Raw genomic sequence first — 14,342 nt, forward strand, 5'->3', positions numbered from 1 at the left:
TTGTTGGCCAAGGTGGTTTTTTTTTTTATTACGCCCGCATGGCCACAGCCACAAACACAGAAGCAAGGAATGCCTTAAGGCACAGGAATCCCACCACGGGCTGCTCTCAGCTCCTCTGTGTCCTTTGCAAGGGGCTTGTTTAAGAAAAGGAGGGTCTAAAAAGCCAGGAGCCGAGGGGGACTCAGGTCCCTGCAGCAGCTGGGGATGCCTGGAGGGCTGCCGTCCCCGCTGCTGCTGGCTTGGGTTAAAATCCAGACATAAAACAAAACCCGTTCGCAAAAATTGATAACGAGAGGCCCACAGCCCGACTTTCTCCAGGAGAGAGAGTCACTGTAGGATGAGGCCCTTTGGGATGTTGCTTTGGCAGTGTCAGCTGGGCACAATCCATCTCCGGACGTGGGAGCCGGTCACTCCTCGCCGCCAGGCCTCTTCAGCACCGCACTGTACTTCAAGGGGACGTTGTCGGACCTCAGGACGACCTCCACCAAGGTGAAAACAGTAATGACCTTGAGCGACAAGGAAGAAGAAGAAGAAGGGCAGCAGGTTAGCTGGCTGGCAAGTGATTGATTCGAAAAGGCTGAGATGTCCCTGAAAGACACCCCTTCTGGTCTAGGAAAGCAGGAAGTTCACAGAAGGTGATCTGAAGGTAAAAGGTAAAGGTAAAGGGACCCCTGACCATTAGGTCCAGTCGTGGCCGACTCTGGGGTTGCGGCGCTCATCTCGCTTTACTGGCCGAGGGAGCCGGTGTACAGCTTCCAGGTCATGTGGCCAGCATGACTAATTCGCTTCTGGCGAACCAGAGCAACGCACGGAAACGCCGTTTACCTTCCCGCCCGAGCGGTACCTATTTATCTACTTGCACTTTGATGTGCTTTTGAACTGCTAGGTGGGCAGGAGCAGGGACCGAGCAACAGGAGATCACCCCATCACGGGGATTTGAACCGCCGACCTTCTGATCAACAAGTGCTAGGCTCTGTGGTTTAACCCAGTGCCACCCGCGTCCCTGATCTGAAGGTATTTGGTAGCTAAACAGAACCTCTCTACACAGAGGCAGTCTATCTTAGAATACCTAACAAGCACTACCCAGGCAGGAAGGTGCAAAAAGGCCGGTGCCAAAGATTATAGTGCTAAGCCCCATTTAGTTTTGTGTGGATGGCAAAGGACAACGAGGGGCGCAGGGGTATAACTCCATCAGTATGTATAAGGCAGCTTCCTATGTCCCTGTGGATTCTTCAGGGAAGGACCACAGCTCAGTGCATGCAGTAGTTCTTGGGGGGAAGCAGGGTCTTCCTTTCTCTGGAGCTGATGACACTGGGGGCCGCGTGAAATGCCGCTGTGGGCCACAGGCAGCATGTGAGCTGAAGGTCCCGGGAAGTTTCTCTTCTGGCAAGAGACAGTCCTATTGCTCCACCCTTTGGTTCTGCCTTACTTTGCAGAAGCATCTCCTCGGAAGGATTAGGGATCTCTGCGTGTGCATTAGTAGCCCCCTTTGCCTTACGCCCAGCGTCCCTCGTTCCCAGCCAGGTGGCAGGACCAGGGGCCCCTTGCCAAGGACTGCAAAACAATTAGCCAGGGCGCTGCAGGGAGGGCTGCCAACTTGCGCTTGGCACCAGAGCAGAGCTTAATCAAACCCAGCAAATGCCTCCCTGTGGCCGAGTTACTGATTTAATGGATGCAAGGGACACGCACAAGAGAGAGGGAGAGAGATCGAGAGAGGTTCTGTTAAAGCATCTGACACCACGTCGCAGGAAATCTGTTTTAGGAGTGGTGTGTGTGTGGCATGCAAGGGTTCTTGGATCTGAGCACTGCAGCCAGAATTGGAGGCAGAGCAGGATGCATGCTAGGACAGAACAGTGGGAAGGGTGGGGATCGTGGCCTCCCCAGGAGGAGAGATGAGACAAGAACAACAAGAGCAACAGCCTGGAAGGGGAAGGAGCAAACGGTGTGTCAATTAAGTTTTGGGAAGAGGGCTTAACCAGGAAGCCATTGCAAAGAAGTCAGGCAATACAGCTGCCAAGTGATGCGAATGAGCCTAAATTCCATCATTTTTATTAATTAATTTTACACATTGTCCTCTCTCTGAAGATCACAGGGCGGTTTGCAACATAAACAGCCCTGATCACAGGAAGCTGCCTTCTGCGTAGTTGGACCATTGGCCCATCTAGCTCAGTGCTGTCTACACTGACTGGCAGCAGCTCCACAGGTTTCAGAGAGGAGTCTTCTCCCAGGCCTACCTGAGATGTCGCCAGGGATTGAACCAGGTACCGTCTGCAGGTAAAGCAGATGGGCTACTACAGCCCTTACCTGATCAGTTTTGGGGAATTGTCCATAATGCCAGAGGAGCAAAGGGGGCACTCCACAAATTGGCAGGCCGGGAGGTAATGTGGATGGGCTTGAATGGAAGGGACAGAATTGGCGTACTTGGTTCCAATTACCCACTGAAACCTTTTTGGTATCATTAAGATAGTGAATCTTGGTTAGACAGCAGACTTGCAATCACACATACACACACACGCAGAGAGAGAGAGAGAGAGAGAGAGAGAGAGTGCTTGGGTTAAGTACTTAATTCGTTCCGGAGGTCCGTTCTTAACCTGAAACTGTTCTTAACCTAAAGCACCACTTTAGCTAATAGGGCCTCCTGCTGCCGCTGCACCGCTGGACCACGATTTCTGTTCTCATCCTGAAGCGAAGTTCTTAACCTGAAGCGTATGTAACCTGAAGCGTATGTAACTCGAGGTACCACTGTACAGTCAAACCTTGGTTGTCGAATGTAATCCATTCTGGAAGCCCGTCTGGCTTCCGAAATGTTTGACAACCGAGGTGTGGCTTCTGATTGGCTGCAGGAGCTTTCTGCCCTCAAGCAAAAGCTGCGTTGGAAGTTAGGCTTCTGAAAAACGTTCGTAAACCGGAACACTTCCAGGTTTTTGGTGTTTGGGAGCCGAAACATTCCAAAACGGAGGTGTCTGGGAACCGAGGTTTGACTCTACTTGGACAGAAAAGTTCCTAGTTCTACCTAGTCTAAGCCATCTGTAGCAGAACAAGGCAGCCACACCTGCTATTTGCTCTCTCAGAGGATAGCTGCAGCCTGACCTCTGATCTTTAGGACGGAGAGAGAAGAAGGAAGAAGCTGTAAGCATGAGGCAACCTGAGAAGCACCAGTCTAAACATCAAAGAGGTCAACTCAAGAGGTTCAAGTGCAGGGATAGTCTGGGAATCTGGAGGCAGCCAAGTCCGTTTGTCTTAACTCATGCAAGAGTCCTCTTCTGTGCAAGCTCAGTTGCACCTTAACGTACAACAGAGAGAGTGAGTGAGTGAGGGTGCAAGCAAGCGAGAGGCAGGAGGAGGGGCTGCAAGTGCAGCGGTAGGACACCTGCTTTGCATGTAGAAGGCCACTGGTTCAATCCCCTGATGGCACCCCTGGTTAAAAGTATCAGGAAGGAATTAATAGGAAAGGAACGAGGCAACTTCCTGCGTTCACCCACAGCCATGCCCCACACTCCTGGGGAAGGGAAGGACTGGGGCGGGCAGGGGGCTTTACCTGTTGCACAGCATCCTGCTCCAAGCTCTCTGGCTCCCACATCAGAGTCAGCTGCGGCTTCTTGCCCAGCTTCTGGAACTGGAAGCCCACCAGCGGCAGGGCCTGCAAGAGGAAAGAAGAGACCAGGTGCTCTTACGGAAACATGCAGAACGGCACGTGGGATCGGGTGCTGGTGCAGCTGTTGTTACGACGGCCATTTATTGCGTTTACGTTATTCACGTTTATTAGATTTCTATCCTGTCCTTCCTCCCCAAGGGCAGGAAACACACAAACGGTGCAACCATCAAAACATGCCAGCCTAGGACCCTCGTACCTAAGGGACTGCCTCTCCTGGTATGCCCCACAGAGAACCTTATGGTCCATAAATAGCAACACCCTAGAAGTCCCGGGCCCTAATAAAGTCAGATTAGCCTCAACCAGAGCCAGGGCCTTTTCAACACTGGCTCCGGCCTGGTGGAACGCTCTGCCTCATGAGACCAGAGCCCGGCAGGATCTGATTTCTTTCCGCAGGGCCTGTAAGACAGAGTTGTTCCACCTGGCCTTTGGCTTGGAATCAACTTGATCCCCTCCCCCTCTTTCCTTTTTCCTTTCTCCTTCTGTGATGGAACTCCTATTTAGGGACTTCTCTGGCTTTTTTCTGGCCCACGTAGGACCAGTCTGGATAGTTGGCTTTAGGGAAGATTTGACGTTTTCATCCCCAAAAAGTTTTCGATTTGAGTTTCTACTGAAATGAGGCTGCATTTTAATGTTGTATTTTAATCTTGTTTTTAAGTTGTATTTTAATCAATTGTTTTTATACCTGGTGTTAGCCGCCCTGAGCCCGGTCTTGGCTGGGGAGGGTGGGGTATAAATAAAATTATTTATTATTATTATTTAAAGTGGGTGTTCTGGCTGTTGCATGATGGGACTTGTGGTCCTATTCTTTTGGAAGACACGTGAATGGTGAAGGCTGGGCAAGGCATATCCCTGGGATCTCAGGGAGCAGAGGGGTCTGGAATGGGCCAGGTGTATCTTCCTCAAGTGTTTTCCTGATTTCACCCACCGCCAACCACCCTGGTTCTGTGAGACAGCTCCTGCCAAAGCTCAGCCTAGGTGCAGAACAACCACAGAAAGGCTGGCTGCTGGTTTCAAAGGGATTGGAGCCAGGAGTAATTTACCCCGGGATTCAAGGGATTACCCCCCCCCCCATTCACTCCATTTCTGATGTTCAGGCATGGCTGCTGATGCTGATGTTGCCAAAAGTGCAACACCCACACAGGGAAGGAAGGTGTCAGCAAGCTGGAAAACTGGGGGGGGGGGGGCACACGCCTCAAAATAGCCCAATGAGGACTGAGTGGGCTCAGTGGCCACAAAACACTGACTGACAGTTGGTGGAAACTGCCCCCCCACAAAAGCCCAGCAAACCGAACAAAACAGAGGAAATGTAATGGAGTGTCCAGGAATAGGGAATGGTCGACTGACTGGGACACTGAAGGGGAGCCTTTTTGAACTGCAACAATTTGCTGCAGGCACCCCTTGCTTCAAATGTAATTAAAAGGGGATGACTGAAAGTCTGCATTGATCAGATAGGCCGTCCCCATGGTGAGCGACGGCTTATAAGGCAGGAGAGTCTGCCTGTGTGTGTACAGATTCCATCTGCAATTAAAAAATAAATAAATCTTTTCTCTAAGTCCAGAGAGCTCTCTGTGCAAAGCACAAGAAACCCACAAAGCAGAAGCCCCAGGAGGCCCCCCCCCTCTCATTGTCCCCCCGACTCCCTTCCATGTCACATAACCTTGTAGCTGGCAGAAGCTTCTACCTCTCGCAAGTGCCAGGGAACAGCGGACCGAGTGCCCAGCGCCCCTGAGCTCCCGTTTCCGAAGCCGAAATTAAAACCAAGGTCTCCCCGTTCCCTCGTTTGAAGAGGCAAAAGCCCTCGCCACGCCGCCTCTCCTCAGTTTTATGGCTGCTGCGAAGGGATAACGACCCCCCCGGAAGGGTCTGATGGAGGGGCAGATGGCGGGCGGAGGAGTCGGAGGCACCCCCTCGAGGCAGCTGCGCTGAGGACGGTTCATTATCGCCGAACGCCAAGGCACAAGAGCCCCCCAAACAGCAATTAGGGAAGGCAAACGAGCCGGGATGGCGGCAAAGAGGACTTACAGGGGATGGGGAAGGGAAGCTGCCTGGAGAAGACGGTTGCTGCGTCTCCAAGAACTGGAGAGCTCCAGGGTCCCCCCAAAACCCCTCAGACCCAGCGCTTGCTCGGAATGGCAACCTAGCCCTGGCCGTGTTTGACTAAGACGCATGCCTCTCTCTCGAGTGTCTCTTATACACCGGCCCTGCCTCACTCCCATTTCACAGATGGAGGAGCGGAGACTGAGAAAACAGGCCTTAAAGAGAGCCAAGGGGAGAAAAGCGCAGCCCTTGAACCACGATGGGGCAAGGCGGACTGCAGAAGCAGTTAAAGGGGCCCCTACTCTTTTTTCTTTTTTGAAATCATTTTTCTTTGATTTTACAAAGAACCCATCATTCTACCCGGACACTGAGGTCCAGCGCCGAGGGCCTTCTGGTGGTTCCCTCGGTGCGAGAAGCGGAGTTACAGGGAACTAGGCAGAGGGCCTTCTTGGTGGTGGCACCCGCCCTGTGGAACGCCCTCCCACCAGATGTCAAAGAGAATAACAACTACTAGACTTTTAGAAGACATCTGAAGGCAGCCCTGTTTAGGGAAGCTTTTAATGTTTGATGCATAAATAAATTATTATTATTATTATTATTAATTTAAACAATACCAAATATATATCCGTATAAAGAGATTTCTCTGAATCTGGAGACTCCCCCCCCCATCCCCTCCATGGGTCCTATTGCCAACATTTTCTACTGCGTATTATATTGTAATCTCTATTGTATATCTATCCATATTGTCCATAGTAACTGTAACATTACAAGTGAGCTCTCCCCCCCCCCCCGCCCCACACACTCTGAAGGCTATGGGACACCATCTGACAGGAACATCTCTTGCATGAGGCCCTTGGAAGACGCTACTAGCCAAGATGGCATCAAGATGGGGAGGGGTTCCTTGGCATTCCAAATTCTGTAGCTGGGGGTGGGGCGAACATCCTGAATTCTTCAAACTTTATTTGGGAAATGATACTTACTCAAAAAACTTCTTATTTTATTTTATTTTATTATTACAGTCATACCTCGGGTTACAGCCGCTTCAGGTTGCATTATTTTGGGTTGCGGACTGCTGAAACCCGGAAGTACCGGAACGGATTACTAAATTGCACTTTGTGCATGCACAGAAGCGCCGAATCGCAACCCGCGTGTGTGCAGACACGCAGACCTGGGTTGTGAGCATGCATCCCGCATGGATCACGTTCGCAACCCGAGCATCCACTGTACTATTATTATTATTACTACTACATAAAATGCATGCACCGCCTGACTGCGTTCTCCAGGGATCCAAGGGGCGCCTGGGGCCTGCAAGGAGCTGCAGATGCTGCCGGCACAGGCCTGGCGGGGGATTTGCTTACAAACTGCCTCTCTGCCCAAGGAGCCCAAAGACGTACGACGCAGGGAGATGATAAGCAACCAGGCAGCACAGCACAGTTAAATCAAAAATCTATACTGAGTTAAAAACATTCAAGCCAATGTCATGATTGGATCCATGGGCGCCTGCACGGCTGGGAGAGGGACACTTACGTTGCAGTAGATCCGCTTCTGGACGCCAAACCTCAGAACCAGGACGTCAAAGGCTTCATTGAGGACGCCCATCACCATGGCCTCCGACTCCAGGGGGCCGCACTCCTGGGAGGGGAGACAGGGAGGGTGCGCTAAGCAGAGCGGACACAAGACCCTCCTTCCCAGCGGACCCTGGGATATTGCCCAGCCACACCCCAGGCAACAGAGACGGGCTGTGCAAAAGACCCAAGGAAAACGGGAGGGAGAAGCCCCACCACCACACCCCCAAGGGCTGCCTCGCCTCACCTTGACAAAGACGGCAAAGAAGAGATCGGCGCTGAGCTCCTGCACCCGCTTGGAAGCCATTTTCCTGTCGTTGCAATGCTCAGCCTGCTGCTGGATATCGGCCTCCTCCATCCTTGGGGCAGGGCCATCACCTGGAAAAGGGGGTGGGGGGTCGTCAGAAGAGGCAGAGGGAGCAGCAACCAGCTCACCCCCTTGGGGGCTGCAGGGACTGTGCTGCATCTGAGGCCACACCAGGAGGTGGGGGCCTGCGGCTTCGATCCCAACTTGCTTTTCCATTAACACAAGGGCTTGCGATTTCTGCCAAACAGCTCCCCGTAAGAACATAAGCAGAGCCCTGCAGGATCAGGCCAAAGACCCATTTAGTCCAGCATCCTGTTCCCACAAGCAGGATTGGAGCACAGGATCCCCCTATCCTCCTGGCTAGTAGCTGGAACATGAAGGGATGCAAAGGAGTTGTCACCCTAATTCCCCCTCTGCAGCCCCCAAATCATCTCCCCGGCTGAGTTCTACAAGAGCAACCCTAAGATGCAGGAGGAGGACACCAATAGGCAGCCCCACCCTGGGCAGGATGCCACCCTCGTTGCTGTGACCCAGCAGGGCAGGTCATGCAGTGGCCCAGCCCCTCTCCCTTCTCCTGAGCAGCCCAGCCTGACCCCAGGGAGGGGGAGCTGGGGGCATCTCCCCAGGGGAACCCACCCAGGGAAGCAGAGAGCAGTCGGTGCACCATGATGTCCGGGTAGCGGCGGATGGGCGATGTGAAGTGGGTGTAGAGGGGCACGTTGAGGGCATAGTGGCGGAAGAGGGTCTCGTCCTCCAGGGTCCCGGCACAGAAATACACAGCCATCTGCGAGGAGAGAAAGGAGGCGGGTCAGAGCTCTTGCAAGGGGGGGGGGGAGGTAGAACAAGGCCCAAAGAGGGGGCACGGTCACACAAGTGGCTCCCTATGGCAAAGCTTTGTGATCCACACGTGGTGGTGGAAATGTCTCCATTTCCTAATGTCAAGGAGCGAGCCGGCAGTAAATCACACTGTTCAAAGTTGGAGTTAACTCTTTATTAGCAAAAGAACAATCTCCACAGACTTGGCTGGGTGTCAAGCCTAAAGAGGACAGCAACTCATCCCCATGAATCAAGTTGCCGAGACTGAAAAAGTCGCCTCGCCACAGCCCTCACCTCTAGGGCTTTTTTCCAAGCAACTGGAGACTGCGCCCGCACAAAGCCTGCTGCTGCCCTGCCCTTTTCATGCCTCTTCTGGTTCTGGGAGACAAGCAGGGAGGGGTGCTTGTTGCAGCAGGAGGGGGAGACACCTGTGACTCTTCACCAGCTGGACTCATCTCTGCCTCTTGGCCTCACCCGTTCCCCTTGCCTGCTTCAGTTTCTCCTTCCGAGTCTGGACTCCTCTTTGCCACTGCCATCCCACCACCACTCCCTGGGCTCTGAGCCTTCTTCATGCTGCCTCTTACCAGGAGTGCCAGCTTGGCCCTGTGACCGTGGGTGCCTGGGTCCGTGGGTGCCATGCAGCGTGCATGGCCCTGGCACTGAAATTTGTGGGTGCCCAGTCCTTTCATGGGGAATTTTGTCGGTGCTCGGGCACCCAGGACCCCAGGGAGTTGCCCCCCACCATTTCTCTGTGACCAACTAGTCTGTCACACCTTAATGCAGCCCTTTCCCAACCTGGTCTCTCCAGGGATTTTATCGGCTGGAGTTGATGGGAGCTGTGGTCCAAAATCATTGGACAGCACCACATTGGAGAAGGCTGGATTAGTGCCTGGAACAGGATTCACCCCACTCTGCCCCACCAGAAAAGGGCTTGAACACCCATCTCTTTTCTGACAGCTTTTCCTCCTCCGCCGTCTTGCCGTGCTGACAGCTGATTGACAACTGCCCATCAAGCATTTAATGAAGCAGAACAGCTACCGCCTCTTGCTTTCTCGACATGCCTGCTTTTGGAGAACGGATGCTCAAGGCAAGGAGGAGGCTGGATATTGTTAAGCACTTGCTAGCTGCCGTTGCTGCACTAATGGTTAGAAAAGAGAAGGGGAAAAGGAAGCTGCACGTTGGGTTCTCATCCGTGGGATTAGCAGTGGAAATGTTAACTGAGTGCAACCTCCTCTGGCTGAGAGGCTGAGTTGGGGACTCACTTCTTCATCAGCTTTGTCTTCCTTACAACCCTCCTACAAGGTAGGCCCAGGTAGGATCATAAGCCGTTATGGCTCTGGTCTGCTTCATGAACGCTGGAAGATTCAGGAGAGACAAAAGAGAATACGGTGGTACCTCGGGTTACGAACTTAATTTGTTCCAGAGGTCCGTTCTTAACCCAAAACCGTTCTTAACCTGAGGCATGCTTTTACTAACAGGGCCTCCTGCTGCCGCGTGATTTCCGTTCTCATCCTGGGGCAAAGTTTGCAATCCGAGGTACTACTCCCGGGTTAGCGGAGTTTGTAACCCGAAGCGTTTGTAACCCGAGGTACCACTGTACTTCTTCACAAAACACATCGTGAAACTGCGGAACTCGCTGCCACAAGAGGCAATGCTCACCACCAACCTAGAAGATTTGTGGAGCAGGAGACTCTTGAGGGATACCTCTGCTGCCACAGTTGGAGGCACAGGAGGGGAGAGGGCTCTTGGGCTCGGATGCTGCTTCTGAGCTACTTACAGAAGCGGTCTCCCTCCCTCAGGAAGTTGTGGACTCTCCTTCCTTGGAGGTTTTTAAGCAGAGGTCGGATGGCCATCTACCACAGATAATTCAGCAGAGATTTCTGCATTGCAGGGGGTTGGGCTAAGGATCCTTTGAATCTCTTCCAACTATTTGATGTGATGTTCTGGGTAGCCACTGTGAGAACAGGATGCTGGACCAAATGGGTCATTGGCCTGCGGGGTTATTCTTGTGTTCTTAGCCCTGCCTCCGTATCACAGAAGGGGCAGCTGAGAAAAGAAACCCCTGTTCTCTTCACCCCTCTTTCTGAAATGGGGGTCTGGGAGTGGAGAGTAATAATGCAAGTGTGATCTATCTGACGGAAGAGCTGTTTGAGTGACAGGGCTAACATATAAATGAATAATAAAATAAATGCAGCATCAGCAGCAAGTATTATTAGGATGAAGGAAACAGAACGTCAAAATGGGTCGTTTTTCTCCAGAGTTTTAGGCAGGCTCGGTTTCATCTCTCGCGTTGCCAAACTCAGGAGCGTGACCTCCTCTTGCAGCCAGACTCGTCCGAGGCAAAGGGGGCTGGAAAAAAGCAAAGCAGGAGGGACGGCTGGGCCTGTGAGGGGGCAGGGCAAGCCCAGGTGATGGATGGGGCAGGGGAACCAGGCAAACGGTTGAACAGATGGGCTTGCGCGTCACGGAAGGATTTCCGCTGGGGCTGCCACGGGTCTCGGAGCAAGGGAGTCGGAGCCAGGGGATTGGCCTTTTTCGGCTCTCCAAATCCACCTCGGAGCGGTCCAAGGTCCCCTCGACCTTGTTTGCGGAGCACAGCTTCCCGTCGGCAGGGTTCCTGCGCAGCCACACACGCACAGGCGCACACCTGCCTCTCTCACCGTCCGCAACGGGAGTCATCCTTCATCTCCTGATGCAATCACTCACAGAGACCGAGGGAAGTGCTTGGCACCGTGCGCTTCCTGCTCCTAGCGGCTTTCGATCTAAAGATCAGCCCCGTAATAAATCAAGGCCCACTCAGCGCAGACCGCCTTCCTCTGTGGAAAGGCGCAATCTCCTCGAGACGGCTGCCTAAACCGCAGGAGGTCAGGCTGCTTTGCTCTGGGGCTTTGGATAAACACGGCAAAACCCCTGCCATGGGGAGGCTTGGGCAGGAGGAGGCAGTTTCCAAAGGCTGATATTCCCATGAGGAAGCGGGACACAGCCACACACCAGGAGCCGGGATCTAGACTGACCCCATTTCTGCTTCGGTTCCTGAGTTTCACATGCTGGGCAGAGTCCCCATGTTGTTTTTTCCCTACCCCACACCCACCTCCATTGGAGGGGAGGCTGGAACCCACAAGGAAGGTGTCCTTGGCGGAGACCCCAGTGAGCTGCTTCCGGTCAGTGCTGAGCTAGATCGACCAAGTGTCTATCTCAGTGTAAGGCGGCTTCCTAGGCTGTGGCTACTGCCACTCCTTGTGGCAGTGAGTTCCGTAAGCTAATCAGTAGAAAAACAGCCCATTTAGTCTCCACTCAGATTATTGTGGGAACTTAAGAGATTAACAAGCTGATAGAGGTGTGCGCTTTCATGGGTTGTTGAAAAATGAATCCACACGCATTGTGGGCTTGATTAGGTGAGGTCTAAAGAAACTAGGAAGGCAGAAGGGAGAGGGAGAAGACAGGGAAGAGGAGGCATCGGAAGCTGAAGGGGCTACAAGGCAACTGATTTCTTGGATCAAAACCCACCGGGGATGAACTGCTGGGCTCACTGGGCCTGACACTCAGCCAAACCTGTGTGGCAACTAGACTGGTGACTGGGAGTGGCCACCAAGACCACATAACACCGGTCTTGAAAGACCAACACTGGCTTCCAGTACATTTCTGAGCACAATTCAAAGTGTTGGTGCTGACCTTTAAAGACCTAAACGGCCTCGGTCCAGTAGACCTGAAGGAGCGTCTCCACCCCCATCATTCTGCCCGGACACTGAGGTCCAGTGCCGAGGGCCTTCTGGCGGTTCCCTCACTGCGAGAAGCAAAGCTACAGGGAACCAGGCAGAGGGCCTTCTCGGTAGTGGCACCCGCCCTGTGGAAGGCCTACCCACCAGATGTCAAAGAGAACAACAACTACCAGACTTTTAGAAGACATCTGAAGGCAGCCCTGTTTAGGAAAGCTTTTAATGTTTGATGTATTACAGTATTTTAATATCCTGTTGGAAGCTGCCCAGAGTGGCTGGGGAAACCCAGCCAGATGGGCAGGGTAAAAATTATTATAATTATTATTATTTCTGCTATAAAAAAGGAGTTACTTTTGCTCTGTGACACGGCCGTCGGTGGCAGTGACTGAGGCTCCCACTTACTTGCATGGGGCGGGAGAACATGTTGGTCAACACCTCCTTTCTCGCTTCGGCATATTTGTCCGCTCCAAAGGTTTTGTTCAGGCTTTCCTGGCGAGAAGAGAAAAGGAAAAGGTCTCAGAAGTTGCCCGACTTCTCTCATCCTTCCTGACCCTTGGCGATGCCGGCTGCTGGAGCACAGCAACATTTGGAGGGCGTCAGGTTGGGGAAGGCTGGTTTAAGAGAATGAGCCTGGGTTCAAGGGAGTCCCTCCCTCAAGCCTGGCCTCTATTATGAAGGCAGCCTCTTATTGGACTCTTAATGGGAATCTCCTCCCCGCCACCTTGGGCATTAATAATAGTAATATTAATTGCACAGCGATCATCGTTGCAAGCATAATAATAGGCACCACTTGCTCTCGCCTCTCTTGCAAAACGTGCTGCCGGCAGCCATTTCTCCAAGTGTCAGGACATTCTAAAAAGCGGCATGGCACAGGGAGATTATTAGCCACTGAAAAAACCCTTACAAGAGTCATTATTACTATTATTATTAATTGATGTAGCACTTTGTGCCAAATGTAGTTTGCAAGCACGAAAACCAACCGTGCACACATTAAAGTATCAGCATCCATGATTAAAATACACAATAAAACAATCCATTTTTTAAAAAAATAAACAAGTTGTCAAGTCTAGGGAGAGGCAGCCGCATTTCCTGCCCCCGCCCCCCAAGCCCGCAGAGGCCCTGGCTCTCAGCATCTCCCATGCACAGACTCACATGCAAGGCCTTGGCAGAGCTACAGTCTATCTCCAGGCCCATCTGGCTGCAAAAATCCATGAGGTCTTTGAGCATCTTGCTCTGGGGCGGAGGATGACGGCGCAGCAAGGCCTTTGACGGGAAGGAGCGGTGCATCTGGTGGGCGACGGCCATGTTTGCCAGCAGCATAAACTCTTCCACCAGCCTGGAGGGGAGGAAGGAACCCTTAGGACAGTGGTTCTCAAAGGGAGAGCGAGGGTAGCAGGAGAGGGTGGCAAGGGTGGCAGGAAGATTCAAGGGCAATCAAAGAAACAGGTAAGCATTTCACTGTAGTAAAGCACAGCATAGTATAGAAATAATCTTTAATTTTAGTGGTTTTGGGTTAAACCACAGAGCCTAGGGCTTGCTGATCAGAAGGTGGGCAGATCGAATACCCGCGATGGGGTGAGCTCCCGTTGCTCAGTCCCTGCTCCTGCCAACCTAGCAGTTTGAAAGCACATCAAAGTGCAAGTAGATAAATAGGCACCACTCTGGCAGGAAGGCAAACGGCGTTTCTGTGCACTGCTCTGGTTTGCCAGAAGCGGCTTAGTCATGCTGGCCACATAACCCGGAAGCTGTACACCAGCTCCCTCAGCCAGTAAAGCGAGATGAGCGCCACAACCCCAGAGTTGTTCATGACCGGATCTAACAGTCAGGGGTCCCTTTACCTATGTTATAAATCAAGCACTGCTGGGAGTTGCTGCTTTTTGTTTGCCAATGTATTTTGTATCAATAAAAAAAAAATGGTGCGTCATGAGCAAATTTTTATTCTGAAAGTGTGGCCTGGGGGGACGGACGGATGGAGAACCACTGTATTAGGAGGAGCAGGGAGCGCTGAGGAGGACCCAAAAAGCGTATCTTGAGAATAATTTGAGAATTGCCAAAGATACTGGATGGCTGTCTGTCAGCGATGCTTTAGTTGAGATTCCTGCATTGCAGGGGTTGGGCTAGATGACCCCCCGGGGTCTCCTCCACCTCTACACCTCTATGATTCCCAGAAGCCCTTGATCCCAAAGTCCTCTCCTTCTCCTAGCTTTTCTATGTCACAGTCAAAGGAGGTTGATGGGCAGGGTATA

General features: G+C 52.4%; 1 protein-coding gene across 5 annotated transcripts in view; it reads right to left on the reverse strand.

Moving 5' to 3' along the window:
• Window positions 1-14,342, reverse strand: part of DIS3L2 (DIS3 like 3'-5' exoribonuclease 2) — a 196,215-nt gene continuing 181,873 nt past the window's right edge. For all 5 annotated transcript variants that reach the window (XM_083503943.1, XM_083503946.1, XM_083503944.1 and 2 more), the window contains 7 exons: window positions 13,249-13,432; window positions 12,499-12,585; window positions 8,201-8,348; window positions 7,505-7,635; window positions 7,220-7,324; window positions 3,539-3,640; window positions 1-506 (listed from right to left, as the gene is read on the reverse strand). In XM_083503943.1, coding sequence (XP_083360069.1) covers window positions 408-506; window positions 3,539-3,640; window positions 7,220-7,324; window positions 7,505-7,635; window positions 8,201-8,348; window positions 12,499-12,585; window positions 13,249-13,432 — 856 coding nt within the window. In that variant the 3' untranslated portion in view covers window positions 1-407. The remainder of the gene's footprint in view (window positions 507-3,538; window positions 3,641-7,219; window positions 7,325-7,504; window positions 7,636-8,200; window positions 8,349-12,498; window positions 12,586-13,248; window positions 13,433-14,342) is intronic.

This window comes from Podarcis liolepis (genome assembly GCF_965112155.1).
Source record: "Podarcis liolepis genome assembly, chromosome: 5".
Taxonomy (NCBI): Eukaryota; Metazoa; Chordata; class Lepidosauria; order Squamata; family Lacertidae; genus Podarcis; species Podarcis liolepis.